Source organism: Athene noctua, chromosome 5 (genome assembly GCF_965140245.1).
Source record: "Athene noctua chromosome 5, bAthNoc1.hap1.1, whole genome shotgun sequence".
Classification (NCBI taxonomy): Eukaryota; Metazoa; Chordata; class Aves; order Strigiformes; family Strigidae; genus Athene; species Athene noctua.
The window spans coordinates 58,159,464-58,184,938 of record NC_134041.1 but is presented as its reverse complement, the minus strand read 5'-3'; the positions used below and the strand labels follow the sequence as shown (position 1 = coordinate 58,184,938).

Here is a 25,475-nt window from a genome sequence, read left to right as displayed (position 1 = left end):
TGTGAACGCTGCAGGTCAGCATGTGGCTGGTGCAGGCACTGTGGCTGGCTGGTGGCCCAGGCACTGTGGCTGGGCATCCAGAAAATCCTGCAGTTCGAGCTTTGGGGATGGATGAACAGATGGAGGAGATGGCTATGGGAGCCTTGGGCTTTCTGTGCATATGCAGGAGCACTGTGCAAAACAGGCTGTGGTCCCAGCCAGGGAAACCCACACCCATCGCATGGCGATCCAGGCTCAAAGAGGAAGACAACTGAGATTTTCAAAGAAATAAAGCTGATGATGGCTCTCGACTGTTGCTTTGGAAATCTCATGCAAGTTGTAAAGCAGCTGTGCCTGGGCTGCTGACATGAACTTATAAATGCCAGAAATCTTTCAGCTGCAGGGTGGTGGGTGATCCCAAGGCAGAGCCAGGATCTCCCTTGCTGGCAGAGCTTTGCGCAATTTGGCCATTAGCAGAGAAGATCAGGTTTGCTTCCAGTTGAAGTGCTTGGTGTTTGTGCATTCAGTGACCGTGCTGGGCGTTATGCTGGTTGTACAGCCCACAGGTCTGTGAGGAGGAGTCACTGGCACTAGATTTTTCCATAGGGCAGCTATAAATCTAGCCAAGGTCCAATTCAACACCATCAGCTTTCAGTGGGATTTTGTCTCTGTGCCAGTAAGCCAGCCCAGCTGTCTGAGAGAGACTCGGGTCATCCTCAGGACCCCGGACGTTGCTGTTCAGTAGCTGATCCAACGTGGGAATTGCTGTAGCTGGGATTTCAGGATGTGAAAGGAAAGGAGGGCAGGGAGTGTGCATGGGGAGGAGGAGGAGGCGTCATGGAGGAGGATAGGCTGGTTCATCCATCAACCATAGAGTAGGTTCTGCGCCTTTCCCAGGAAGGAGGACATGGGATGAGGCCCCAGGACTTCTGCCCAGGGGACTGTGTGGCTCAGCTGGAGTGAGCTGGAGGAGCTGGGAAAATGAGGGCTGTAGGATGGGATGCAGCGGACAAACCCTTGGATGCAGTGCGGTTGCTTGCTGGGAGCTGCTCCAGCCGGACGGAGATACAGCGCTGGAGCTGGAGTCTCCTGGGAGCAGTGACTAGGGCAGGAATTACTGTTTGGCTTTGGGTTTCTCCAAGCTGGAGGGCTGTGGCAGGGAGGTGGGCAGGAGGATGGCAGTGCAGTGGAATGATGGTGCAACCAGGGAAGCAGTAGCTGAGTGTCCCCAGGGCACCTCTGCTTGTGCTTGGTGCAGCCCAGCTTTCTGACAGGGCAATCAGGAATTAGAAAAAAACAGTCTTGGATTTTACCTAAGCCATCCATCTTCTCCCAGGCCTGTGCTGGGAACTACCTTCTCCCACCTGCTTCTCACTGGAGCTAACCTCCCTTGGATAAAGCAGTCAACTACCTCCTTGCTCTGAGAATCTGAGTGTCAGTGAGCAGTTAGCAGCAAAGATATCCAAGTATACTTCAAGGAGTGGGGCAAGGGAGAGCTTTAACGTGGTCCCTGTTGGTGTGTGGAAGTTGCTGCTGTGGGGAGATTAATCTTCCCAGTTCTGTTTGCTGCTTCTGGCGTGGGCCAGGAGCCATGGCCACCTGGGTGGTGGAGGAGGGAGCACGACTTACACAAGAATGGGAAGGTTAGGGAGAGGAACTCCGAACATTATTTTAGCTCTGTGGAGTTTTCTGTGGTTTGGTGATGTTAAAGCACCTTGTGGTGTTGCTCTACACTCTCTTTTTGAGGCACAGAAGTCTGGTGATAAAGTTCTGCACAGCAGGTTGTCCCTGGTATTCACTGATACCAACAGTCAATGAGCAACCCAACAGGGGTGGCCCCGCTGGACCCCACGAGTATCTCTGGATTTGTCCCAGAGCAACCTTTAGACAATGAGTACTGCAGGCAGTGGCTCAGACATCGGTGACCTTTCATCTGCAGTAGCCCTGGCAGTTCTGCTGTTTTCCACAGCCATCCACTGAGAAAGTCACATGGTGCGGATGCCCAGGATGGTTTTATTTGCATGATCCATTGTGCTGTAAAGCAACAGGCAAATGTTCTGCAAGGGCCAGCCTGGGTTAGGTAACACTGTACATACTCTCTGACTTAAGCTAGAGACAAAACAACTCCATGCCTTTAGGGAAAGAGAAGAGAAAAAAATAGCTTCTAGGGCAGCTGAGGTGCAGTCCCACCTAGTCCCTGTTGGCTTCCATTGTCTGTAGGAAACAAAACAGAGCAGACCCTTTCCCCCCCTGCCCCCACCTTCCCTGGTACTTTTGGGATGGTGTCAAATAAACCCACAGCATTTCTTTGTGTAGGCAATTTGTTTATGGTCATAGCACAATGTGAGCTGGCTATGTGCAAGGAGGCCACCACAGGTGGCAATTGCAGACATATTCCCTGGCCAGAGAAGGGATTAAGTAAAGCTTTGGAGTGGCTGGGTTTGATTTTGTTTCTTTAACACGTTACGACAAGTTCCTAAACCTGTAAGTCTTTGGAGGCAGGTGTTTTCCGGCAGCGTGTCCTGCATGACTCTGGAAAGCAAGTTCACTCTGCTCACAGCATCTGGCAGACCCATATAGGAAGGATTTTTCATCCAGGACACTTAAGAAGTTTGCAATATTGGCAGATCCATGAGCGGCTCACCCATGTGGGAGCAGAGACGTGTGATTTTTGGCCAGTGTGGTCAGGGTACCTATCTCCCACAGGCTCAGCAGCATCCCCCTTCGTGGGCGGTTGCTGGCCAGAAAAGCTTTTCCTTCAAAGCTTCCTTTCTGCTTCTGGGCAGCAGTATTTATTGGTGGAAATATCCAGGGCAGGATGGGCAGCTTTGAACCTGCATTTGATGATGCTGGCATGACCTGCAAAGGGACTGATCTTGCCTTAGACTGCTCTGTGATGCTGGTGCCCAGCCGGCCGCTCTTCTCCAGACCACCAGGAGCAATCCCATGGGCTGTCAGGAAGGACCACGTATGATCCCTGACCTTCAACACTGCTGTCTCTGCAGAGACCTGCTCTTCTGCCTGTCCTCCTGCGAGGGGTCGGGCTTTATCCCTGCATGCACTGAATGTCCCATCCAGGATTTGCACAGGTCTCAGTCAGATGTCCGGGGGTGGTTTGACCTGGGTGAGGCAAGGGTACACCTCACTGAGGAGCAGGGGGACCCTACTGTCGAGTCGTGATGGGAGATGGGATGCCACGCATTTTGGGAAGAGCAGAAGCTGTGTACTCGTCCTACTGTGATCTGTGCTTCACTGTCTCACATTCAACAGCTATGTGAATTATCTGAAAAGTAAGAAGTTTTGTTTCTTTGCTTCCCCCCCTGACTTTTCTTTTTTCCTTATGTGTTGGTATTTCTAAAGGATCAAGGCTCTGTTTTTCTTGCCAGCCCTTGCTTGTGTTTCGGGAGGGGTTTGGCAGGCACCACAGGGATTTTCCATCACTTGGACTCTTATCAAAGGCTTATTTTCCATCAGTGTTGTTTATCCATTTCCTTCATTTTTTGCTCAGAGCACCATTAAAGATTCCTGATAGTTCCTAAAGAAGAGATTTTTAGCTGTTGGTTTGCTATCAGTTGGAAACTTGGAGACACGACCAGGGACTGATCAAGCCAAGCTTTACAGTGTAAAGCCAGGATTGCGCTGAAAGTCTGCCCTTCTGGTTCCCTGTTAAGATAATTGGTAGCACAGAGGATCATCCCCAGTTATGATAAGCACCTCACAGGGGGTCGGTGCAGCAGGCAGAAGATAAGGCCAGTGGGTTGCAGTTGCTGCTTTGAGGAAACCTGTGAGTTGGTCTTCCCAGGGCTTTCAGCAATATTAAAGAAAATAACATTTATGACCCAATTAGGTAGTAATTTCAAAGAAATCCTTTATGTTTGAGCTAACTGTACACTGGAAACCCTCAACAGTCTTTCTAACCTGTCATCTCAGCAGAAATCCTGGTGTACACATCTAAAAGATCTCATCCAGGGTACACTTTAGGGCTAATAAAAAAAAAGTATAGCCCATTGTTTTCAAGGATCTGTTTTTACCTTAAATCATGCTTCTTTTATGTATTTATTCTGCAGATTCCTGAAACAAAACAACCTCCGGTCCCCAAGATCGAATCCCCAGAGGGATATTATGAAGAGGCTGAGCCATATGATGTCTCTGTAAATGGTATATCACAGCTAACTCTCGGGGGGTTTCATGTGGGAGATGGAGGACTTGAGGTTAATGAGAACAAGTAAACAAAAGCACAGACATTTCTTACAGCTTGTGTGGCAAATTTGTTTTCTGATGCTGGTCACGCTTGATATTGCAGATCTAATGCCACTTGGAAAGAAAAAGCTACTAAATTACTCAAACTTTCATCTTTCCTGTGGAAATAAGTAGTACACCTGAGTTAATATATCATCACTGTAAGATATTATAAACCATTGTGGGTTCTCTCTGTCTTGATGGTTTACTGGCAGATAGTCTGTAGTCAAACGCAGCTTTCTATTCAGGAGTGAGTGGTGAAGCTGTGGTGGCTTGCATTCATGTCCTAGTGCTCTAATCATCCCTTTGGGGCTCACAATCCATGACTGTTGGTCTGTTAGATGTGATAACCATTTTTATAATTGGCTATTTATTCAGCTCTGCCTCTTGTGGCGGTTTAACCATCTGTAAACTAAATTAAAAAGCCACACTTCTTCGTGTGAGGGGACAGTGTGTGGGTTCCCTCTGCACATACTCACTCGCTGCCTGGGTTGGCACCTTGGCACCTCCCAGCAATGTCCTCAGCAGTGCCACTGATACCTGTCACCTCTGGGCTCCTCACCCTTCAGGAGGAGACTGCTGGATGCAGGCTGAGCTCCCAGATTCTCACTTTTTAAGATGTATTAACTGTATCCTTCTTCTGGTGAACACCCTTCATGAGAGATTACCTTCCTCTGATCTGATAGCAGAGCTGATCTTGTCATCACTTTATAATCCATTTAAGCCCAAATGAGACAGAATGTATCGCTCTGCTGCAGAAGCAGATCTCTGCTCATCAGCCTTGACTGCAGCAGAGTAGGATGCAATGATGTACATGGCATGGGGCAGAGCTGAGTGTGGAGAGTCAAGACAAGAAAAGTGAGTTAAGGGTGAAAGATTTGGATCTGAAAGAACCCTTGGCTGTTGAATCTGAACTGCTTATGAGAGAAGCTGAGTCCTTTCCAGTGCCAGGCTGTGAAGCGCCCTGGCAGGGAACCACCAGCGGTGACACTGTGTGAAGCAGCTGGGGGTTGATGCACCTGAACAGCCCTCGCTCTGTGTGTGCACCTTGCACTCCTGGACAGCTCGTAGCTCCGTGTGGGTTGTTGTTCTCACGAAGGTTTAGGAGTTACATTGCTAATCAAAAAAGGGACCTGCTGTTTTGACTGCAACCACATTACAGTGATGAACAGGAAGATCCTGCCCAGCTCAGGTGGGGAAAGGTGCAGGATCATTGTGGCAGGGGTGAAATGTGCTATTTGGTGCAGAGGAAAGGTCCCTTAGATCTGCCATGTGTAGTTAGGTGCCAGCTCGGTCTTGCCTAAATGCTCTGGATTGTCTGGCCGAGGTCAGGGCTGTGGTGCACAGGGTGTGGGGGGTGAAGCCCTCCTGCAGCTGGGATGCACAGGTTGTCAAAGCCTCGTTTGTCCCTGCAGGGGGTTTCCAGTTGCCTGCACTGTAAGATAAATGGACTTTTTTTTTCTCCCTGCTGCACTTTGGGAAAGTGGATAATGTTCTAAGAGCCATGGCATGTAAAGACATACACCAGATTAGCTGGAGTACAGCCACGGATCCATGTGCTAGGAAACCCAGGTTGCTCCATAAACTGATGTTGTGTTCAGAGCCTTAGCTGGCAGGAGTGATAAGCACACACCCAGCTTAAATGTCTGCTTTTCCTTGGTAACCTGCTGCTCAAAGATGCAAATACACCCACCGTCCACTGAAACCCAGGCTGGTCTGATGCCTAAGGAAACAAGATATCAGAGCCCTGCAAAAAGAGAGAAAAATCCCATATGATGGAAGCATGGTCAAAAATGAGGTGGTTCTGGGCACCCGTGGGGCAGTCTGGAGCTGCTATGAATAGCTGTTTGACCAGGGGGCTTGGTGTTTTACCGAGCAGTATCACAGCTGTAAGTGGAGCTAGGGGCCCATGAAGCCAGCAGAGATGGGATGTGCAAGTCCAGGCAGTCCCTCGCCACCGAGGTGCGTGGTGCCTTCTCCTCCTGTGACTGCTCAACCACTGGTCCCCTCTGCAGGCCCCAGCAGGTCCCTTCTACACAAACCACCTGGTGTGCTCTAATGCCGACGGCTTTTAACATGGTTTGTGTGAGAAGGAAGGCAGCATCACGTCACCAAGAATCTCAGTGCTTTTTGGCAACCTGACGTTTGAGGTGGTGCCTTGGGGTAAGCGAGAAGGAGGAGCAGGGAAAGAGATGTGGAGCAGCAGGTGTGTGGCAGGAGGAGGGAGTGGGGGTTCAGGAAAGGGTGAAGTGTGGCATGCTGTGCAGAGGGGAGCTCAGGCAGCGATGTGGGGAAGCTGCTGATGCCCCTGTTTGCCTCAAGAGATCAGGCACCAAATCCTGTGGCACATGGACAAACCTGCAGATCTCAATCCTGCCCATTGATTCAATAAGTAGAAAACTGGGCTCCCAATCCCTTTTTCCCCCCTTGCCTTATCTGATAGCAATAGTACCTGTACCTGTCATACATGGAATGATGCTCATTACTAGCAACTGCCTTGAGACCTTGGCGTGACTGCTGATGCTAAAGGGCAGTCTGGACATGCATGGGTTTGCCCTGGCCAAAGGGCTAAAGCTTGACCCCAGTAACCTCCGGGCCGTCTGTGCTCACCCGTCTCCTCACAAGCTGGGTTGGGAAGGGGCCGGCGGTGCAGGGAGCTGCTGGTGGTGTTTCTGACAGAATTACAGCGCGAGCCTTGGAAGACACCCATGCGTCTCCAAACAAATGGGCGTAGTGAAATCAAACAAAAATAGGAACACCACTAAAATTAGTGGGTATACTGCCAAGAAAGGACATCAAAGCAAGCCTCCAGATGGGCCGAGGAGATAGAGGATTTGTGCAGCATCAGAGGTGGGATTGGGAGGCGCTGCAACAAACCATGGGTGAATTAATTAAAATGAAGTGGGCAGGCGAGACTGCTGGGTCTCGGGGTCCCTCTTTCATCAGCAGGATTCCTGCCCCTCTGCTGGGGACGCCTCTGCCTTTCATTTCACAACTCCAGCAAATGCTGCTGCTTTCCTTTCCTCCTGGGCTGAAATGTGTTAAACTGTTATCATCCTCGTCCTCGTCTGTGTTTGCATAATTGAAGGGTGTGATAAGAAACAGAGTGAAAACGCAAGGGGCAACATGACTGCCAAGTGAGCAATAATTATTCCGGCTGAAATGGCTCATCTGCCCTCACTGATTTTAATTATGATGGTGACTATTTCATTTTAAAGGGAATTGCCTTTTTTGAGGGGATGGATTGAAAACGCTGTCCCTGTTTGAAGTCTCCCCGTACGGTGTGCTCCTCTGTCAGCAGTGGGGATGGGGCAGCCTCGCCGGCTGAGGGGGGAGCGTGGGGCTGAGCTGGACTGATGCCCTTGTTCTCCACATTTGCTTATCTGTGGCTTTCTCTCTTTGTCTCCTTTTTTCTTTCCTTTTGACTGTGCAGGTCTTTTTGGTAGGCTTGCTGCGGCTGGACCCAGGCCAGGGTTGCAGGTTACTGAGGGCGTTATTTATGCCACAATAACAATGGGTATGGCATGCTTTCCAAACCTGAAGTGCCCTTTTGGGTTTTTTTTCTTTCCCTAAAAAACCTCACCAATGACTCAGGTTTAGCAAAGATGGTCAGGTGCCTCCCCCTGGAACTGCCCGTTAGATGCATGGAGGGTAACCACCTCTCCCCTCTCTCTGCCTGTGACAGATATATGCAGAGCGACGTTTTTTTTGTGCCTTTCCCTGTGCTCAAGGTGACAATGAAGAGAACTTCCCTAGCCTTTATTCCCCTGGTTCTGTTCACTGGTGTGGAGCTGATATGTGGTAACGCTGGCTGTATTGACAAGTAGCCATTTAGCGGACATTGAAGGCGCTCTGCTTGTGCAGGGGCAGCTCTGGTGTGTGAGATAGTTGGAGCTTCCTGCATCATGGTATTGATTTAGTTCCCTGGAAGGTCATGGGAAGACAAACAGGAAAGCAGAGGTGGATTAAATAAAGACATCCAAGAACATGGCTGCCACTGATGTCACAGCAATGAATGGATGAAACTGGTCTAAGTTGAAACTGCCAGTAGGTGGAAATGGAGACGTTGTGGTGAAGTGCCTGAGCCATATGATTTGGGATTGAGTGAGCCCTAGTACTGACGATAGTGTTGTCTCAAGTCAGCCCAGCAAGGTCTGTTCCAGTTTGCTGAATCCTGGAAAATGCCTTTCCATCATGAGGTTGTAGCAGTGTCACCAGCCCAACAATGGCTGCAGCTCTTCAAGTAGAGAAGAGTTCATTTCATGGGGCACTTGTGGTTGGTGCACAAAAGAGCAGCCAGGGCTCCTCCTGAGAGCATGGAAGAAAAGTGTTGTTCCCCCAGGAGAAAGGTGGGAGCCTGAGACCTAATGCCTAGGCGAGGGTCACCAGACACACCCAGAAGGGGCCAGAGGGGCAGTTAGTGATAGTCCCATGTTGATAAGGAGGGAGATTTAGAAGATGAGGTTCCCTTAGGCATCCTTGTTGCTGCTGCATAAGGAAAGGTCCATACCAGTGCAGAGGTTCAGCTTCTTGGTATTACTAGGGATAAGAAACCTCAGCACTTTTACTCCAGCTGAATTTCTGCCCAGAGTGCCTGTGGACAAGGTCTGCATAGTGATAATGCATTGTGGGGTAATGTTTTCCCGTAAAAGATGGACAGTCCAGTACGCTGAAGGTGTGGAGGTGGTGAGCCAGTAGGGTGCTGTCAGCACCATTCAGAGACTTTGAAAGGGAATATTTGCTCTTTAATAAGCTTGTTTAATTGGTGCAGATTTGCTCACTCAAGGGATGTTACAGAGTGAGATTTCACTGGGGCTAAGGCTGTAGCTTTGTTACTGCATCTCGGTTCCTTTTATTTTAAGAACAAATAAACCCAACTTAAGAGATGTTCTTTAGTGGAGCTCCTAAGGCTTTTTTTTTTTTTTTTTTCTTTTCTGGCTGCTTTTCCGCCTTTTATTCTGCACCAATCTGACAATGTTACTTTTATGTAGATGTTAAGATTTTATGAGAATCGAAATTAGATTAAATTCTGGTGAGAGAAACTTAACAATATTCCTCCATGCTGTTTGGTAGGACAAGAATGCAAAACTCTACACAGATGCTGCCCAAATCTTACCATCTTGCTATATGAGCTCACCTTGTGAATAAGAGCCTTACTGTAAATGCCAGCAGAGCATTGCAAATTCCCCCACAGTCAGTGGGAGCATTTTCATTGTTTCTGATGAGACTGGTACCAATAACCAGCTCTGAAAACTCCAATAAACTACAATATATTAGAGCTGGGTATTGAAAATCTCAACTCATCCTAATAACGTAGCAATCCATTTAAAAACGAATATGAAAAATCTGATTGCTGTTATTTACAGCTGCTGCTTATGACTTAATTTTTGCTTCTGCAGCAGTGTATTACTTCAAAGCCCCTTGCTGTCCCTTAGATGCTGAGAGACAGACCTGTTAGCCAAGAGAGGGAAAGTGGAATGATATCTCAAATACAGTAGATCATTGCTTTCTGCATGGCCTCGCAAATATCAATTTTACTTCTGACATTCTGAGGACAAGGGCTGATTGTAGCTTGCTGTTGCCTTAAATATTGTGTTTGGCTTGAAGTGGAAAGTAGAAAAATCATCTTGGGGGGGAGGGGGGGAAAGCATCAAACATCAGGAAATGTCTAAGGGAATGCTGAATTTGTGGTCAAAGTGTCTTTTGAGTGTTTGCTAACTGAGACTATTAGGCACAAAACATTGCAATGAGATTGATAATGGGCCAGAAAGAAGAAATTATCTCTGACAGTTATTTTTCTATCGATTATCCTGTAATCCTGAGAGCCTCAAAAGACATGTCCCTATGCTGGAAGCTTTTGCATGTGTGAGCATGGCTGAGGCAAGCAACAGGCTCAGAGTTGTCCTGGAAATTTATTTAATGATAAAGCTTTGCTTTTGTTATAGAAGATGGTGAAGCCGTTAGTAGCTCCTATGAATCTTACGATGAAGAAGAGAGCAGCAAAGGCAAATCAGCAACCCATCAGTGGCCATCCACAGAGGCCACCATTGAGCTGATGAAGGATGCCCGCATCTGTGCATTCCTGTGGAGAAAGAAGTGGCTGGGACAGTGGGCAAAACAGCTGTGTGTTATCAAGGACACCAGGTTACTGGTAGGTAGATCTTCCACTCTCTGCCTAAAACAACCTGTTTTCATGAGCTGTGGAAGAAAGTGGCACCTCAGGCCATGTTACCTAGCTGGTAAAACCAAAGTACCTCTAGAAGCAATGCTTCAAAAACCATGTTGCAGAGATTTGGGGATCTCATTCCATTTCAGAAGGGATGTGGGCATGGGGCTTGGGGGGCGGGGGGGGGGGGGGGGGGGGGGACGGCTCAATGGCACATTTGTGACCAAAATCTCAAATTCCAAAAATGTCTAGACATGCTTTTTGGGGAAACTTTTTTGAGGTGGTGAAACAGAAGGGCTGCTTATCTCACTGGCTAACCACATATCTGACCTCTAGCAGTGTCTGAGAGATATTTCAGGCTGTATATGCATGTACATAGATGTATGTGTATCTCTAGACATAGAGATGTACTGTGTGTAGTCTGTGTAGACACTGCACCCTTGTAGGACCTATAGGACCTTCTTGTGTTCAGCGCACTTAATGAGTGTGGTTGCACTGAGCCGCTTCTAAGGCTGAGTTCATGCCAGAGAGTGAGAGGGACTGCTCCTCCTCAGCCTCTTACCTGCCCTCCCATCTTCCTTTCCCAGTGCTACAAGAGCTCCAAAGACCACAGCCCTCAGCTCGATGTGAATTTGCTGGGCTGCACTGTCATTCACAAGGAAAAGCAAGTGAGGAAGAAAGAGCACAAGCTGAAGATCATCCCCATGAACGCTGACGTCATTGTGCTGGGGCTGCAGAGTAAAGACCAGGCAGAGCAGTGGCTCAGGGTCAGTGGCGCCTTCAGGGCTTGTCCAACTGGTGCTCCCATGCTTCTACCCTGGCTTTGCTGGGAGACCATATCTTATCTCAGTCTTGTCCTTGTGTGTTCTGGCTCCCTTCCTCACTGTAAGCCCATATACAAACACATCACTTCATTTTCATGTCCCAGGATAGCTTCTTCCTGCAGCTCCCCACCACCTTCTGCACAAGGGAGGCTGTGGAGGGACCTCCCAGCCCAGCTGCTGCAGCAGGAGGGATGTCTGGGGTGGGTGCCCAACATGAATTGGCTGAGGACAGGGGTAGATGTGGCCCTTTCCCTGAGAAGGCAGCAGAAGAAGGAGTCTTCATGGAGCCCAGGGCAGCAACTGGGCTGCAAGGTGCTGGGGCTGCCTTTGCTGGCAGCCTCTCCCTGGCTGTCCGGGATCCAGCAGTTTCTGCTGGCTGCCTGCTGCAACACCAAGTCCCCGGGGTCACAGGGAGCATAAACTGTGGGTCTCCCAGGCTGCTGTGGTTTTGCGTGTCCTGAGTGGGGGAGAAGTATTGATTCTGTTACTTCAGCTCTCTCACAGGCCGTGGTTTCCCCTTCTGCACAGGTAATCCAGGAGACCAGCGGTCTGCTGTGCGAAGGAGGCAGCGAGGGCAACCAGTACATCCCAGATTCACAGCGCCTCAGTTACCCAAAGGTACACCTTGTCTCTTCAGAGAGAGCTTGCACTTAGGCTCTTCCACCCTGTTCCTTTAATAAATAATAGTTGTAGGTGCAGTAATTTTATCTGAACAAAGACTGATATGAGTGTAACCAGACCCCTGTTCCACTGAAAATGAGTGTTTTTAGAACAATCTAACATTTCCTTTGCAATCTTAATTTTGTTGTCACACCTTTCTCCCCAAACTGACTCAGCATTGAGCTGTCCTCCATACAGGGCAGCAGCCACTTTCTTATCCAGTGGGACAGTTGTGCTCACCAAGAGCTTTGGAAGGGACACAGACCCTTGGATGCCAGGGCTTGGGCCAGTCTCTAGTCCAGACTTAAGTGACGCGCCCTTGGGGGCAGTTTTTTCCAAAACAGTGGAAGAAGAAAGTAACCTTCATAAATCTCTGGTGCACATCCAAAATGGACCTGTTTGGGCACCTGGCCAGTTCCTCTGCCCATGCCTTCCTACAGGGACTGGCAAATGCCCCCACCACCCAGGCTGCAGGGCCCGAGGCCACTGGGTGCCACCTCATCACCTCCAAGGCAAACCCAGCTGGGGCGGTTCATGTGCCCATGCCAGGATCAGAAACAGTGGGAAGGGCACAGTGTGAGTGGGCAGGCGGGGCACGTCTGTGTAAAAGCATCTGCTACGGAGAGGGTGGGACCTCATAATTAGGAGGTGGGAAGAAGGCATTTGTGGCATGTGCTGGCTGGAAGAATGGGTCACGTGCATCTGCGGAGCTTGTGTCTGGTGCTTGTTGACAGGTGGAGGTATCTGAGAGGTACTCTGCAGCCTCCGAGAGCGGGAGCAGCACGGACGGCCACCCAGAGACAGCTGAGACAAAAGATGGTAAACCCTGGGAATGACAGGGAAACCAGGCCATTGACCCTGCATGTGGCAAGGGCTTCTGTAGCTTCTCCTGCCACTGACACCTCAAACTGACCTGACGCAGGGTGAAAGCTGCATGTGAAATTACTGCCTGTGAATTTGGTTTCAGTGCTTTTGTCCATAGTGAAGTGACAGGTGGATGCTGGGATTTCTCAGCAGTTACAGAGTTAGGACAGGGCTTGAGAAACCTGGGTGTGATACCTGCCCTACCAGAAATCCTGCATGACTCTGGGCAAGTCACTTTGGGACAGTTTGAGATAGCATAAATGCAACCTAAGTGACTTTCCTCAGAGATGTGTGCAGAGAAACTTGGAGTACCTTTGTGTAATAATGAACTGTCTCCAGAGGGAGAGTTGTATCTTCACACCAGGGCATCCAACTCTGCTTGAAGCTGCATTCCCTATCTGTAAAATGAGGCAGGTAAGTACATTAAAATAGGAGATGCTCTATTAGAAGAATGGTGGCACCCATCTGTATATCAGAAAGATAAATCCGTACTGAGGACTCACTGGAGTCACCCAACAGACAGAGCTTGGCTGTGAGTCTCTCTACACTAGAATGTTATTTTGTTATGATAGCAGGAAGGAAAATCTGGACTAAAAACATCCAACTTGATTTCTCACTAGGATTACCTGATGATCAGTCATATTCATTCACTCACACATGTGTTTGGTAGGAAAATACCTACCCTTTCCCACTGCCCACCTTGAGTCCGTCTTTTAGAAGGGAAAAGACTTAACGGAGTAAATATTTATGGGTAATGGTTTTAAATTCCATTATTTGTAGTGTAAGAAAGTGAAGGGAGGTTGGCACCTGCACAGCAAAACCTGTGCAAGCAGTGTTCCTGCAGCAACTGGTGCTTGGTCAGGACTAACCCAAGTTTAAAGCAATATACATTCAGTATCTTTGGCAATCACCTGAGATTACTGGTGCTCTCTGGCTCATCATCTTCCTGGACTACTACAGTCTATCCCCGAGTTGCAGGTTTGTCCTCTACAAGGGATGGGTGTGCCGCAGCGCTGTTGGGTGCAGGACGGCAGTGCAGGCTTTGGGGCAGGACACCTGGCTGGGACATCAGGCTGTGTATGTGGCTGTGAGTTGGGAAAGCCATGCATATGTCTTTTTGTTTTCTGGTAGTTAAGAAAAAGGGCACAACTGGCCTGAAACTGAGCAACCTGATGAACCTTGGGAGGAAAAAATCCAGCTCCCTGGATAGCCCAGAGAGATCCCTGGAGACTTCAAGTAAGTGGCAACATGAGCCCCTGTGCAGGGGTTTGTCACGGGGTTGGATATCAGTGTGCAGGGCAGGATGAGCACCAGGCATCCTCCTCCTCAATCACACATGTTCCAGGCTGTCCCGCTGGGGAAGGCAAAGAGGCCACAGTCCGCTTGGTCCATGCCAGTAAACCCATGCAGACTGTGGTGTCTTACACATTAAGGTGACTGTGTGGCTTGCAAGGGCAGGCAGTACCTCACAGGGTGACCCAAGAGGAAGGGAAGGTAATACCAGACATGCACGTAGAGGGCATCAGCCCAGGGTGTGGGAGTCAGCAGGAAGAGAATTGTGTGGGTCAGCTTGTAGTCACCATGTGGGACCAACTTTGTCCAACCATCCGCAGCCAACTTGCTTCTCTAAACCTAACCTGAGTTTCAAGGGTTTCATTTTGAACAGATTTTTACCTTTTTCACCCTGTTTCATAAAGATAGAACAGCTTGTCTTTGTTGTTGCCCGTGGCTTTGTGTTGTGTGGTGATCTCAGAACTTACCCATCAGACATCCCCATGCACACAAATAAGTTTGGATTCCGTCTCCCTGTGGGGTAGAAAATGTGCCTAAGTAACCTGTGCTTGCTTGCAGGTTACCTGAATGTGCTGGTGAACAGCCAGTGGAAGTCCCGTTGGTGTCAGATAAAGGATGGTCACCTCCATTTCTACCAGGACAAGAACCGGAGCAAACTGGCTCAACAGCCCCTCAGTTTGGCAGGTTGTGAAATTATCCCAGAGCCAAGCCCTGATCATCTCTACTCCTTCCGCATCCTGCACAATGGGGAAGAACAAGTCATTCTGGAGGTAGGGTGTACATATCCAAGAAAGCTCTAAGTCATCACCTTGGGTGTCTTAGTAAACCTCAGTGCCAGTGCGGTCCTCCAGAGAAACCCTCAGCCCAGCAAAACAGAACCTGAAGTGTGGGACTTTGGTTCATCTGCCTGTGGTCACCTAGAAGGTGTCCCACCTGGCTGGTAATCCAGGCTGTGTCTGATGCTGGCGTGCCCAGAGGACCACTCAGCCTTCATCTTAGGCACTCATCTTAGGATGGGATGAAGGGTCCTCTGGAGGTGCCCATCTCTCTCCACTGACTATAGGGTAACTTCAGATGATTAAGTTACATGGGATGCATTTCAGATGGTTAATGCTAGATGAGAAGAACACCACTTTAGGGATTTAAGTCTGTGGTTAGGAGGAACAGGGAACTTCATCTTCTGAAAACAGGGAGTTCTAAAGCCATAGGTTATGCATCCCAAGTAAACCAATCACAGATCTGCTCCTGAAAGTGCAAGTGAATTCATCTCCATCTGTTAGTTCCTTTGCCTGCATCCAGGATTGTTTATCTCTAATCTTAGTTCTCTCTGACGACAGCATGATTATAGTAGGAGGTGGACAATGTGAGCAATTTCCTGTATTTTTCCAGTGACTGGAATATTTATAGCTAAACAACTAACTTTGAGGGCCAGCCATGAAGTTTGAAGGTGTTTTTGTTTAGCTTCTGATTTAGGGTATGTCTGTCCCTAAGAAATTTTGCCTAATTACAGAGGTGAAGAAGAGGTGCTGGGAAAATTTACATTTTGTGAATGGAAGAACCTGTATTTCGTTGGGATATCGGACTCAGTGTACAGACTGGCTGGCTGGCGGGCTTCCCAGGGACTGAAGTCTCTGCTAAATTAAAACAGATTGAAAGCTTAAAATATACTTTCCAGTTTGGGATTCACTTGCCCTGAATTCTACTTAGTGCTTACTGCTCTAACTCCTCAAATCTAAGCAAAAGATGGCTGCATCAGCCCACTCCTTGCTTCAGGTAGAAATCCCCTACTACAGGGAAGTGCCCTGTAATGTGACTGTTTGCTAGAGCTGACCGCAAGGCACTATATCTAACTCTTCACTTTGGAAAATGTCAGACTGTTCACTGCAGCTGGGAATTTGGTACCGACCATGTTAAAGCGATGGGCTCTCTCTGATGTTCTCTAATTCCACTTTAAACTCTTCCCTGCCCCTCTCCCCCGTGCAGAGAGCCCTGGAAGGGGTTTGGACTCCTAGAACTGGCAAGCTCCCTGGTGTGCTCGGGTCTCTTTGCACCTCTGGGTTTGCACCTCCCATTGCTGCGCTCTGCTGGTGCAGAATAAAACCTGCATGCTCTCCTTGGCAAAGCCAGGTCCCGGCCAGCACCTTCAGCCCGAGACTTACCTTACTCTTGTAGGCAGCTGAGTCGATCACCACTGAAAGGAAAATGCAGAAGACTGGAAATTTTAGGAAAGAGTTAAGTGAAGAGCTGCATTTATATATCTTCCCTATCAGTCCATACACAGAGTGGCACGGCACTTTTCTTTTAAAGCAACCTCAGGTTTAATATAAATACCCAGTGGTTCATCATGCCCCTTGCAAGCCCAGAGGACTGCCAGCATACTTTCCCTACCCAAGGCTAAGCAGGCATTAGCCTTGGGAGTGCAGAGAAACTGCTATTGCAACCTTTACTACCTGTCTGATCACCTTGTAGGCGAAGTCCTCCGAGGAAATGGGCCACTGGCTGGGCCTCCTTTTGTCGGAGTCAGGTTCGAAAACAGACCCAGAGGAATTTACCTATGATTACGTGGATGCCGACAGGGTTTCCTGCATTGTGAGCGCTGCGAAGAACTCCTTCTTGTAAGTCAGCGGTAATGGCTGGGGCTGTGCAGGGCTGGTAAAGGGGAAGCAAGCCAGAGGAGGGTCCCTCTGCTTGTGGGAGGTTGGCTGCCGTGGGAATAGATGGTTAAGTTCATGGCTGTGGCTCAGTTGCTTTCTTTGGGAGCTCAGTGCAGGACAGGAGAGCACTTGACGTTGTCCCATGATGCATCTGTCCTGAGCTGCAGCTTGTCAGGGGGCTAGAGGCACGTGCCCAGGTGGTTTTTGCAAAGGGAGGTTGGGTGGGATGGTCTTGGCTGGGGGACGTGGGGTTGTGGGCACCCAGCCATGCGGTTCACCATGCCACTGCCGTGCTGTGCCCAAGGGCCGAGTGAGAAAGGAAAGAGCAGCGGGGAAATGTAGCCACATGGCCCTGCTCAGACCCCACGACTGCTATGCCCAGATGCCCCAAAATGCAGTGCAGCACAGCCATGCAGTGAGACCGGTCCCTCCTGATGGGATGTCCCACTGCCTGTTCACAGCTTAATGCAGAGGAAGTACTCTGAGCCCAACACCTATATCGACAACCTGCCAAAGGGTAGGATGCAGCAGGAGGAGCTGTACGACGATGTGGATCTGCCAGACCTGCCTGTGGTAAGATAACCAGTGCTGCAGGCAGCTGCCCTGCCGCATCGAGCTCTGTGGAGACCATGGGCAAACACCTGGCCAGGGGGAGTCTCCAGCAGTGAAGGGGGAGGCTTTTCCAACAGCAGCAAAGAGAATTCCCAGCCCCTGGGGAAATCCAGGCTTTTGCAATGGGGCAGAAGCAAGTGCTGGAGAGGAGTCACTAAGGAAAGGGGGAGAAGTTTCTGGCAGAGTGCTGTAGGGATCTCCTGGCAGCTGGGATAAAATCCCACTGTTTCTGTAGCAAACAGGATGGATTATTTGGTGATAGATAGTGGGTTGTTTGGAGCCTGGTCTATCAAAATTCCTTTTGATGCCTGTGAGAGCAAGTCCTGTGTGTAAGGACAAGAAAGATGAGCCATGCTGAGCATGGGACAGTTATCCTGGGAAGGGTGATTGCTAGATGTGCAACAGTGAGAGATCCTTGCATGGGGCTGCTGCTACCACTGGAAAGATGGAAGGAGAGCAGAAGGGGCCTTTCCTTCAGTACACCAAAAAGACCTGTATGGAATGACTTAGAGCATGGGGTTTTAGTTCCTTTAAGGTTTATGGAAAATACTCCAGATTTGCCTGAGATGATGATGCTCTGCAGTGAGATGTTTCCTGTACTCTGGCTACATCAGATGGTCCCTTTTCAGGGGAACATTCTCCTTTTGCAGGATGAAGTATCCAAGAGTGAGAGCAAACTGGAAGGGGACCAAGACAGAGTATACCTAGACCTTACCCCTGTGAAGTCCTTCCTACACTGTGCTGGCAAGAAGTCGTGCCAGCCTTCACCCCTCAGCTCACCACCATTAGAAAGGGCTGCCAACAAGGCTGCAGCAGAGACCTCAGCTGAGACATCCCTCATGGCTAAGGAAGCTGAGCCCTGTACTAAGGCAGTGGAGACCTCAGAGCAGGTACTGTCCTGAACTGTGGTGTGGAGACAGGCTTCATCAGCAAGCCAGTTCTGCCCCCCACATCATCCCACTTCATTTCCCCTGCCTAGAAACACCCAGAGAAGCCAGAACCCGATGAGGCGCTGCCACGGATGCCTGCCGTCAAAATCCAGACGCAGCAGCAGAACATCGCCTTCCCCCAGCCGGCCCCCGAGGTGCCGGGGGGCACAGTGCCGGGGGGCAGTCCCCAGCTGGTGCCTGCACACCGGCCCAAGATGCCGCTGCCAGGTGAGCTGCCGTGGGGGCTTGGGGGGAGGCGGTGCTCTAGGCCTGAGTTTGGCCCTGTGGTTGGGCTTGCTGCTGCTATACAGTAGCTTTACAGTGCCCAAGGGGCTGATGAGTCTCCTGGTTGGTGACTTTCCAGATCCTTCTCTGGTTTGTTTCCAAGCACCTAAGAAGGTTTTCCCTTCAGCTTTTCCTCCGGCTGAGGTTGTTTTGGTGGGTTGTGCTTCCAGCAGGAGCAGTGGAAACCAAGCTGGGCAAGAACAGGACTGAGGTGGAGGTGAAGCGGTTTACAGAAGAGAAGGAGCGGCTGGAGAAGGAGAAGGATGAAATCCGGGCTCAGCTCACCCAGCTGCGCAAGGAGAGGCGGGAGCTGAAGGAAATGCTCGGGGGCAGCTCAGGTAGAGTGGGGTGATGTGTGGAAGTGAGCCAAGGTGGGACCATGGGGAAGGAGGTGGCCATGAACCTGGCCTATCTGGTACCAGAAGGGACAGGGGTGAAACCTGGCACTTTGAGCCAAACCACATAGACCAAATTTCCCTAGAGCAAGAGCTTGCTCTGTCACAGTCCCTCCTGGGGCAAAATATAAGGAAAATGTACAGGACATGACCTGGTCCCTGTTCCCCTCATGAGTTCCCAGCCAGCACCAAGTTACCCCTCCCTTCACAGACAAGAGCCTGGAGCAGAGACTGAAGGAGATAGAAGAAGAATGCAAAAGGAAGGAGAGCCAGAGGGTGGACCTGGAGCTGAGTCTGGTGGAGGTGAAGGAGAACCTGAAGAAGGCAGAGTCTGGCCCTGTGACACTGGGCACTGCAGTAGACACCACGCACCTGGAAAATGCAGCCCCCCGGGTATGTGGGGGGCACCCCGGGATACACAGCAGCTTTCCAGCAGCAGCATTGTCTCAGCCCACTTAATAATATAATAATTAATAACAATATATTATTATACGTAATCTTATATGAATATATATTTATGTATTATCTAAGTAGTGTTATAAATATTATATATAATATGCATATAATAATATAACAAGGCAACAGCAGTGATGGGGAAGTGAAAGGGGGCTTGGGCTCAGGAGAGCAGCTGTAGTTCCCTGTGGAACCTTAAGCAACACCCTCCAGGGCCATGCAGGTCTGTACCCAGCTCCTTCTGCGCTCAGCTGAGCCAAGAGGTGTTTTGGGGGGGGAGATTCAGGCATCTAAATTCCTTCTTGAGAATTTGGTTCCCATGAACAGAGATGGTCATTGCCTGAGTCCTGCTCTGTACCTCTGCTTGAGTCCTCAACACCCAGACACACCACCCCCCCCAAATCCTGGTAGTAATTCAAAATTGGCATGTCACTGAAAAAATATGCCTCAGCACGAGTGGGATATGACTAGGAGGTGGTGGGGAAAGGCAGCAATCTCTCTTGGTGGTCTGAAATCATCGCCTTTTCTATTTTTATTTTTTTTTTATTGTAGATTCAGGCAAAAAGTGCCAGTCCAGCAAACAGTGCAGAGAACTCACCAGTCAATTCAGCAACGGCTTTAAAGAACCGGCCTTTATCCGTCATGGTGACAGGGAAGGGAACAGTCCTACAGAAAGCTAAGGTAATATGACAATTCGTACAGGAGAAAAGTCCATCTGGGCCAGCCTGGTTTTCCTCTGGTCTTTTCACCTGAGTTTACCTTGGCTGCAAATTAAATGAATAAATGTATGTATTGCTTATAATAGAGAGACATCTCTGACCCACACCGTGGCCAAAAAACCACTTGGGTACCGGTCAGTCAGGTTCACCCTGCGTGTACATTACGGCTCCTGTGGCTTGCCAGATTTGCCTTTTGACTAATTTGCCTTTATTCCTTGGCAGGAATGGGAGAAGAAGGGAGCTAGTTAGAACCATGTTTTTTCAGAGATGGACTAAAGACTGGAATTGCCCATGCATGGCCAAGGGGCTTCAATCATCTGCAGGTAGAGGTTGGGTGTGCAACACAACTACACACCAAGCACCTCCTCTACATCGCGCCAACTGCTCAGATGCAGCAATGGAGTCAACAGCTGCCGAAACGAGTTATCCCAAATGATTTTGCTCTTTCCAGACAAGTCTCAATCATGTAGCTAAAACAATAACAACCACTGGCAATCCTTGCATCAAATTCCTAACCCAGTTGATGTAAACAAGAATGTGTTCCTGTACATAGGGGTGTTTTGTGTATTTCTACTCTGAAGGTTTATCAATGAGTTATTAAGGTTTCTATATTAGTGGCAATAGTAGGTTCAGAAGGGGCCTCCCCCTCTTTATACACCGGTGGTTTTCAACCTGTCATGGCAAATTGCAGTCAACTAAAGTCTCACCAGTCTTGCTGCAAGTCATCATTCAGCTGCATTTCATCCAGCCTTCAGTCAAGGGCAATACCCATGCCTGAGCAATGCTTGAGACATGAATGAGAAGCATGCAGCAGCTGGTCCAGGGGATTTTTAATCTGTGTCCTGATGCACCCCAGCATATGCTTATTCCTACCAGCTTGCTGCAGACTTGCCAGAATGTCAAGGAAGATCCCTGCTCACCTTCTTGATCTGTAAGCTGTGTTATAGACTGGTGCCACCAAGAGTTCTGGGCAAAGAAGATCTGCCAAACAGATTTAGTTAATTTTCTTGAAGATCTTGATCTATTTCACCTGAGGGATTTGTTCTGGGGGAAAAAAAAAATATTTGAAGGTTTGTTAATACTTTAATACTTTTGAAAGGCCCAGGCCTGCTCAGCTGTTGGATGGGAAAGCTGAATTCCAGTGCATCCTTCAGGGCTTGCCCTTCCCCAAGGAAGAGGAGGTAAAGCTGTCCCTGTGCTCCTGCCCCAGCTGTGAGCACCACTTCGCTCATGCTCTCTGGTCCTCACAGAGCCACAGCTGTACAAGCTGCTGAAGGCATCCCTGTGCAAAAGGGACTCTGCCACAGGGGCAGGACAGAGCAGCCTGACCTGCCCTCCTCCAGGTCTGGCATGGGAGGTTACATCACCATACCTCTGGTGGGCTTCTGGCCATCTTGGTGCTGTCACCCTTATTTCTAAATTATTAAACTTAATATAGTCTTTGGCCCCTGACAGTGTGGCCCACAAAGCTCACCCCTCTCTGCCCTAGCCAAGCTTTCTAATGAAAGATGTTGGATGTTTTGAACTGCTAAACTCAGAGACAGTGAAATTTGAAGGGGGGTAGGAGGGTGTCAGAAATCCATGTGCCCTCTCCTCCTTATAACCTGCTGTCATGGCTGATGGCATGGAGACATGGTCCTTCAGCTTTGGAGCCCAGGCTCAGTAACTGGGTTGACCATGCCAGGGCTGCAGCTGTTTTCCAACCCTGCAGAGCTATAGGAGCACCACTACCTGGGCTGGGCTGTTCCTTGGGTCCTGCAGCTACACTGATGAGCAGCACCCAGAGGCAGGGTAAAGACAGACAGGCAAAATGGTGTACATTCCTAACCCTTGAAAACATTTGACAGGCTTGAGATCACCACTAAAGGAATGTGCTTTCTTCACACAAAGGCCCAACAGATGGGGCTGGGGCAGAGCTGTGACACCCAGAGCTGGTGGTAGCACCAGGGTGAGTGAGGAAGGTGCTGGCAAGGGGCTCTGGGCTTGCTTCCCCCCACCACAGAGCCAGGGTGCAACAAAACACTTGGTCAGGGCATCATGGAGGCAAGAAAGATGACCTCACTCCCCTTTTTTTTTACTTTGAAAGTCTCCACTGCAGTGCAGGTGCTAATCCCAGGCATCAAGAGGAGTAAATCAGCCCCAGCTGTCAGGCCTGTCCCTGTGCAAGGTTTGCACATAGGAAAAACTCATGAAAATAAACCACTGAAACTTCTGGTTCAGGACCCAGGAGACTTTTCTCTCCAAAGCACAGGGAGACCATAGACACCATGAAGCTTTTGTTTTGAGCCCTGATGAGCTGGCAGGAGACCCTCTCTATGCCTTAAATGTGTGTAGTACCATGCCCTCACCATACACCCCGCTGTCATCCTCCAGAAGTTGTCCAGACATTTCACAGTGGTACTGAGACAGCAATGGATGAGAGCAGCTCTGTTTTCCCTACCACAGCCCAGTTAACTTCAGTGGTCCTGCTGGGATATCTCCATCAGGGGATGGTAAACGTAGGCAAGTCACGAGCAACATGCATTCCCCAGACAAGAAATGTTAAACAATGTCTGTGTCCCCATTGATTTCCTAACTCAAGGCATTTCCTCTGTTGTAACTGTGACCTATAAAGTGGCGCTTTAGAGGGTTTTATAATAAAATGTTGAGTATATTACATTACCAGTGTTTTTTTCTTTGTAACATGGCTTGTCCCTGCTCTATTTTTTCAGGAGATTAAGTACATCAAACCCCCAACACTGCTAGTTACTACAAAGTTTCTTAGCTATGCAGTCTACAACTGCAATGGACTCTATCTTAAATAATTTAGTCCTCTGTGGTAACTGCACCGTCAACTAACAAAAATTTCAGACAGCTAACCCACTGAAAAACAGCAATAACCATGACAGTTTGCATGAATACATGTAACAGATTCCTACCGCTATCTCTGTAGCACAGTCCTCTTGCAGAAAACCAGCAAATAAAAATGGATCCACTACCTTCCTCTGGCCACTAGATAGCAACTGTGAGCAACGCTTAGTGCCTGCTGCAGTCACTGAAAGGAAAAGTAAAGAAAAATCAGTAAAGTAAGTTGTTGAGACCAGTCTTTACAGAACAAACACCAAGTCAGACACGTCTGTGAAATATCTTTTGGTGGCTGTACCACTACTAGCTCTACTCCTGCAGAAAGCTTGCAAAGGCACCATAGCTACAAGCCCTGGGGAAGGTCCCACTCCCCTGCCTTTCTTAGCCCTCACACTGATACACACTTGCCAACAAGCCCATTAGTATCCTGTCAGCCTTGGAGCCCAGGAATCCCCAAAAGAACACTCGATTTGGGAGTACTGTTTTTATGAGTTGAAGGGGCAGCAGCAGTTGCTTTTGTCCTTCCCCAGCAGTGCTGACCATCACCCATGGCTGCTTTATAGCACCCCAGTATCAGCTCCAGCTGCCTCCAGCACCCCCCTGCCTTTCAGTCCCCATGGACCATCCTGGTAGTAAGCACAGCTGCCAAGGGGCACAGCTGCACCCAGACTGAAGGGCTTGCTCACCCCAGCCCTTGTGCTTGACTCAATGCAGTCTCATCCTACAAGATACTACACTGAAGGACTGGGCCCAAAGACACAGCTCTGTAGGGAGGCAGAGATCCTACTGCTACTGAACATCTGACATACAATGTAATGCTTACTGCTTTGTTAGTTATTCCCAGCCTAATTCTAACCTGAGCACAACACAGCTAGGCCACTGTGGGGCCTGCAGTGTGCCATAAGCAGAAGCCTGTATTATTCTGGAAGGAAATTTGCTCTACAAACAATTTTTCTTAGTAAGTTTCTCCCCTTCAGTAACTTCAGTTCTTACTTTGGATACACGGAGCAACCCTAGACCAGCTGCTGCAGGGTCCTGCCCTAGCATGTCAAAAGAGCTAGTGGGCACCCTGATTTTCAACTGAGACACAGGTAAAGTGCCAGATTGCAAAGGAAAAAAAAAAAAAATTAATCTGCCTCTTATCAGTGGAGAAGTTGGCTTAAATATTTATGTAAGTAAGTTGTCTCAGGTATGAATCGAATTAATGTACTTCTACTGAAGAGAATAAAGTTGCAGGTGTTCTGCAAGCTGAAGCAGCCAGCTGGTTTTAAGGGGAGCATCAGCAGACCCGGTGCCAGCACTGTGGTACCTCTCCCAGGGTGGCCCTGGCTGTTGGTGCTCAGGAAGGGTGGCACAGCAGGGTCTGAAGTCCAGCTCCCTTGCTGCAGCTTTTACAGGCAGCAAATACATTTACTCATCACAAACAGGCATGATTTTGCTTGATGAGCGAAGGTAAGACTAAAAGGGGTGAAATTCATGCCACTTACTTAAATCTCACTTTCTTAATGGAGAAACAGGCTCTCCCCTGAAGTCAGCACACAGCCCTCAACCAGCCAAGGCTCATCCAGCAATCCTACAGAGCAATTCACAGCTCCATTAGTAACAGCAGCCCAGACATCTAATGACACGCTGGGTCAGACGGCATCCTCTGCACTCCCCTGATCAGACAGGATTAGCACTGCCTTTGCAGCCACCCCACCTCCTCGGTGGCTGTGCCAGCCTCAAACATCAACCCAGCTTTAAGGGAATGAGCTCCCATCAGGTAAATTCTCATTAAGTATTTCTGACTGAATCAAAGCAAGTCTATGAAAGTGAATTTAATAAGGAATCACATCAGAGACCCAAGCCGCTTACTCTTTTTTAACTGAAATTACCAGGAGAAAGTGCCCAGAAATTAGCCAGGATCTTCAACTCAAATTTTTAAAAAGATAAAACAGCTCCAATAACTGTTTGGCTTGCCTGTGGGATCAGCAGGTCTCTCTGGGGCCATTCCATATATGCTGATCTTTATTATCAGCTTGGCTTTTCCTGTCTCCTCCCAATGACATGCCACCTTCTTACCTTACAAATTGCTTGTCCTGTATAAAAGGAGAAATGGTTGGTGCTGCCACTGCCAGAGCATGCCTGAGCAACCATCCAAGGCTTCAGTGATCAGTAACAGCACATGTAGATCCCCAATACATGGGGATCCTGGGGCATTCAGGGCACTGAGACCTCAGCCAGATGCACCCAGAGGCTAAGGGCTGGGTCTAGGAACCAGCTTTCCTGAAATTCTTCCATGAGTTTCCAATATTTCATACCATCTCTACCTGAGAAACCGACATACAGGGTTACATGTATCCCATCCAGCATTAAAATGATGTCTTCAGCATGAGATCTTGCACTCTGTGATTCCCAGATCACACAGAGAAGTTTGTCTATCTGTGCTTAAAAACAACCAGATGCTACAAATGCAGAGTTTTCCCCCAGCTCAAGACCCAGGCAAGCACCCTTTGTCCCAGTAAAGCCCATGCATTCTAAAATGTACTTACTAGCTACATATTAAAACGAAGCAAACTT

The 25,475-nt window shown here is 48.9% G+C and overlaps 1 protein-coding gene across 4 annotated transcripts in view; it reads left to right on the top strand.

Moving 5' to 3' along the window:
- AFAP1L2 (actin filament associated protein 1 like 2) overlaps positions 1-22,778 on the top strand; it is a 72,052-nt gene extending 49,274 nt beyond the window's left edge. The window contains exons 5-20 of one of the 4 annotated variants that reach the window (XM_074907792.1): positions 4,047-4,137; positions 7,652-7,735; positions 10,167-10,369; positions 10,972-11,151; positions 11,737-11,826; positions 12,603-12,687; positions 13,864-13,968; positions 14,584-14,795; positions 16,495-16,640; positions 17,141-17,252; positions 17,942-18,181; positions 18,271-18,448; positions 18,676-18,843; positions 19,112-19,293; positions 19,906-20,034; positions 20,295-22,778. In XM_074907792.1, the coding sequence (XP_074763893.1) occupies positions 4,047-4,137; positions 7,652-7,735; positions 10,167-10,369; positions 10,972-11,151; positions 11,737-11,826; positions 12,603-12,687; positions 13,864-13,968; positions 14,584-14,795; positions 16,495-16,640; positions 17,141-17,252; positions 17,942-18,181; positions 18,271-18,448; positions 18,676-18,843; positions 19,112-19,293; positions 19,906-20,034; positions 20,295-20,321 (2,232 nt within the window). In that variant the 3' untranslated portion in view covers positions 20,322-22,778. Of the gene's footprint in view, positions 1-4,046; positions 4,138-7,651; positions 7,736-10,163; positions 10,370-10,971; positions 11,152-11,736; positions 11,827-12,602; positions 12,688-13,863; positions 13,969-14,583; positions 14,796-16,494; positions 16,641-17,140; positions 17,253-17,941; positions 18,182-18,270; positions 18,449-18,675; positions 18,844-19,111; positions 19,294-19,905; positions 20,035-20,294 lie in introns of all 4 variants that reach the window. The other 3 variants (XM_074907791.1, XM_074907794.1, XM_074907793.1) reach the window with 3 other exon arrangements.
- The last annotated feature ends 2,697 nt before the right edge of the window (positions 22,779-25,475 follow it).